At 36.2% G+C, this 3799-nt stretch overlaps 1 protein-coding gene across 1 annotated transcript in view; it reads right to left on the bottom strand.

The window, feature by feature from the left end:
- The window catches only part of EFCAB7 (EF-hand calcium binding domain 7), a 29945-nt gene extending 27859 nt beyond the window's left edge, over positions 1-2086 (bottom strand). The window contains exon 1 of the mRNA XM_009883974.1: positions 1900-2086. Within this exon, the coding sequence (XP_009882276.1) occupies positions 1900-2086 (187 nt within the window). The remainder of the gene's footprint in view (positions 1-1899) is intronic.
- Positions 2087-3799: the final 1713 nt, after the last annotated feature.

Here is a 3799-nt window from a genome sequence, read left to right on the forward strand (position 1 = left end):
GGGAAAGAAGCTACAATCAGTGCACTAGACAAGTACACTCAGCTTTTATAATGGTGGATTCCACGCGGAGATCTCATGCATTTTAGGTACAGGCAATGCAGCCGTTAGTGAGAAATATTTCCTCACATGTGCAAAAAAAAATATGGTCACTAGAATTATGATAAAACTAAATTATTTGATAGCACAACATGTTTTACCCCTGAGCTATTGCTTAGGGTTTTTTTTAGTACAAACAACTGCAAGGCCATTATACAAATACCTTTTACTGGCATCACAATCTATGAGGAGGATTTGAGAAAGCAACCTATTCTCCCATCAATCCCAAGTGCATTCTGAGCTGCACTCAGAAACCCACAAAATAAAAATCCTTAGTTTTCAAATTATACATTTTGGTTCTCTTTATCTAACTGAAGGTTTATGTTCTCATGCTTTCTTTGTGAACCATGTGAGCTAGAAACAGTTTTTTCCAATAAAGCAAGCTAAGATTTTCACATCACGAAACTCCAAGTAGAAAACAGGACTGAAAGACGCTTTCATGAGTTTCCTGACACAATCCCATGCTATTGCATACAACCACAAATAAAGTTTTTCATGAAAGGACAAAAATGCTCTAAGAAAGAAAACAAACAAAACAAACCATGGTAAGACATAGTAAACAATCCTACAACTCCAAGAGATAGCAAAGTTGGTATTGTATTTGCTTGAGAAATTTTATCTGGGATAGTGAAACCTATTTCACAGGTTATTACTCAGATTTACTCCTTTCCTGTCTTACTTGGTCACTAAGATATATTATAAAGAAATCAATTTCCAATACACAGCCCTATCATTTTTCAGGTAAACTTTTGTAACTTTCCTAATAATTCCATGCAAAGAACTTTGAAATTCGATAGGTTTTCAAAGCAAATGTTGTTAAGCTCCACAGCTTTCAGTATCTACTAACACCTTTATCTAGTACAGCTGAAGCATTCAGAGATATTTTTTTCCTGTTGTACTGCTGACAGCAATACCACTCATACACAAATATAGTATGGATGAAAACACAAAAACTTTTGATTTTAGTCCATCAGAACATAGTTATTTGGTAGGATATTAAATAAAGTAAGAATTCTTATGAAACACCAGCGTCTGAAACAGTCCATTTGATCACACAAAGTTGCTAGAGGAAAGGCAGTATTTTCACATATTACTCAAAGCGGCTTAGAACTGAACTGTGAGACTATCTTTAGGGGTAAATTAGCATATCCATGCCTGCAGTAACAACCTCTTCTATGAGTCTGCAAACCTCTGTACCAATTAATCCCAGATACCACAGAGATTTTCTGTGCCAGGGCAACTGCCCACTATAAACTGAACTGAGACCAACTCACTTAATTTGTAGTAGGAAAAAAATTATTGCAGAAATATCACAATCAAAAAGCAGTACTGATGCCCACCTCAGGTAAGCAACACTACCGTCAAATTTGGTGTTGTTAAACAACTCACTTAGGTCCCCTGTAAACTGTCAGCTGGTATTGACTTTTGCCCATTCATACTGGTGATTTACAGATTAAAACCTCTGTACGCTATTCCTACTTCCACGAGTCGTCCAACACCTAGCAAGAAAGATTAAGGATTTGAGGAAAATTAAAAACTTTGAGGAATGGTGGTTTCTATAAAGTGTTAAAAATCGCTATGTGACATATTTTATGACAGGTAATGATGAAAACTTCTTCAAAGATACAGCCACCAACACTTGAAATCTTAACCCTACCTAAAACTACCGTAAATTCCTTAAAACAGTTACTGAGTTTATGCGTTTGGATACTCTCACAACTGAATTGCTGACTGCTGTTTGTAAACTACCCACTGCAATCACCACACACAATAGTTATGGGGAAAAAAATATCTAATCATTACCTAAACCGAGTTGTTCCTTTGATTTAATATTCTCTAAGCTGCTTTTCAAAACAGTTAGATAAGCTGCTCTGCAGTTCATGTAAAAGATTGCTTCTTCTGCATGCTGGGACTTCTTTGCTTGGGAACTTTCCGAGTGTGTGACCTTCTGAATGGAGAGGGATGCGTTATTCTCAGGACTGCCGGCCATTCTGTGAAGAATACAGTCACAGTTAGAATTTGTTATCTTCTTGCCTGTTTAATAATGTCTCTGCTTTGTCCTCTGAAACACAGACTAGCACAAATTATCCTAACATCTAGGTCATATGTTCTCCATTCTCTAAATCTGGGATGGGAATACATACCTACGCTTGTAGGTAGGCACCATGAGATCTCCAAACAAAAACAGCTTGAGCTCTACTTATTAGTCACAATTTATTCTTTATTGGCAGTAAAAAGTGTCGTTTTATTGTATTTTATTTTAATTTCAGATATTTGATATCACAATTATTATATAGTCATGTTATTTGAAAGCAAAAAGACGCATTTTTGAGTTATCTGTGATCTAAACATGGATAGCAATGGTTTGTAAGTAAACCACTAGGAATTGTCCTTACTACACATTTCTACTCGAATTTCTACTCTTGCCACATCAGCTAAACTCTCCTAATGACAGAAACAACATGAGAATTTGTACAAAAGTGCACTTGTTGGCTCTGATGACTCTACTACCATTGTCTATGCCTAGCACAGTTTGTCACAATGGTAAATTAATGAGCATACCATACCCACTACTGGTTTCCTCCCAGAGCCACTCTCGTTGATACAGTTGACCAGCAGTAGGAAAGGTGGCATTTTGTTTTCCTGAAACCACTCCAATTTAAACATGGCCACAGGTGCGAGGCACAGAATTATTTAAAATACTTTTTCACCAAACAACAATAACAAAGTAAATATTATCAAGAACGGATGCAGCGCTTATCTCACTGGAGAGCGCTCTATGGCTGCATGATCACGACTGACTCATGTCGTGTTGGATTCTCTATTATACCTCTTGGTGTTAACAGCAGAGTAAAAGCTCCCTTTGTCCTCCAGTGAAAACTACATGTGTGTTTATGCTGAACTGTGTATTTGTGAGGATTTCCTCCTCACTCAAAAGTTGACTTTCATCTTTCCAAGACTGATTTAGCTGGAAAACTGGGTAGCTTTACACAGCCTCAGCAGAGACACTGTGTAGTGTCATAAACACCATATAATGTTCAGTGTTAAAAAAACGCTATAATAATTATGAAATTGATTACATGCTTTTTTTCTAGTGCCCATACCAGAATGGGCTTTTGTTTTCTGTTTTTACAGTTATAACTTGATGAAACATATAGCTAATAGTAAAATTGGTCAAAATTTTAACCCTTAATCCTTCAAGTATGCGAAGTGAAATACACTTATTTGTACTTTTAAGACTTATCTAATAAACAGAAATAAGTAAATCTGAAGCTAAGAACGTGCATAAAACCACGTAACTTCGGCTTTTTACACACAATACTACCCATATAATTGTGAAACAATGAAAAAAAATACGAAATGCATTTTTTCTAAATTATTAAAATGATTCAAAGCAATAACTAATACTGTTTGCTCACCAATGGCCAGTAAACTTTAACAGCAGCTTTCTGCTTTTACCAAGGGTGATTAAGGTTTTTAGAAGGCCATCACAGAGGGACACTAAATCGTGTTGTACTGTTGGTCTAACAGCCTCTCATATTATTTTACCCAATGTTGACTTCAGAAAATATATTCCAGTATAATAAATTGAATATCTCAAGTTCAGCAACAAGACAACGACATCATAGGGTCCCCTTCAGGACTCATTGGATTTTTACTCAGGAGGCCTAAATCACTTGCACCTTCTTGAGTTATATAGGTC

This window comes from Charadrius vociferus, unplaced genomic scaffold (genome assembly GCF_000708025.1).
Source record: "Charadrius vociferus isolate BGI_N301 unplaced genomic scaffold, ASM70802v2 scaffold423, whole genome shotgun sequence".
In the NCBI taxonomy this organism is placed as follows: domain Eukaryota; kingdom Metazoa; phylum Chordata; class Aves; order Charadriiformes; family Charadriidae; genus Charadrius; species Charadrius vociferus.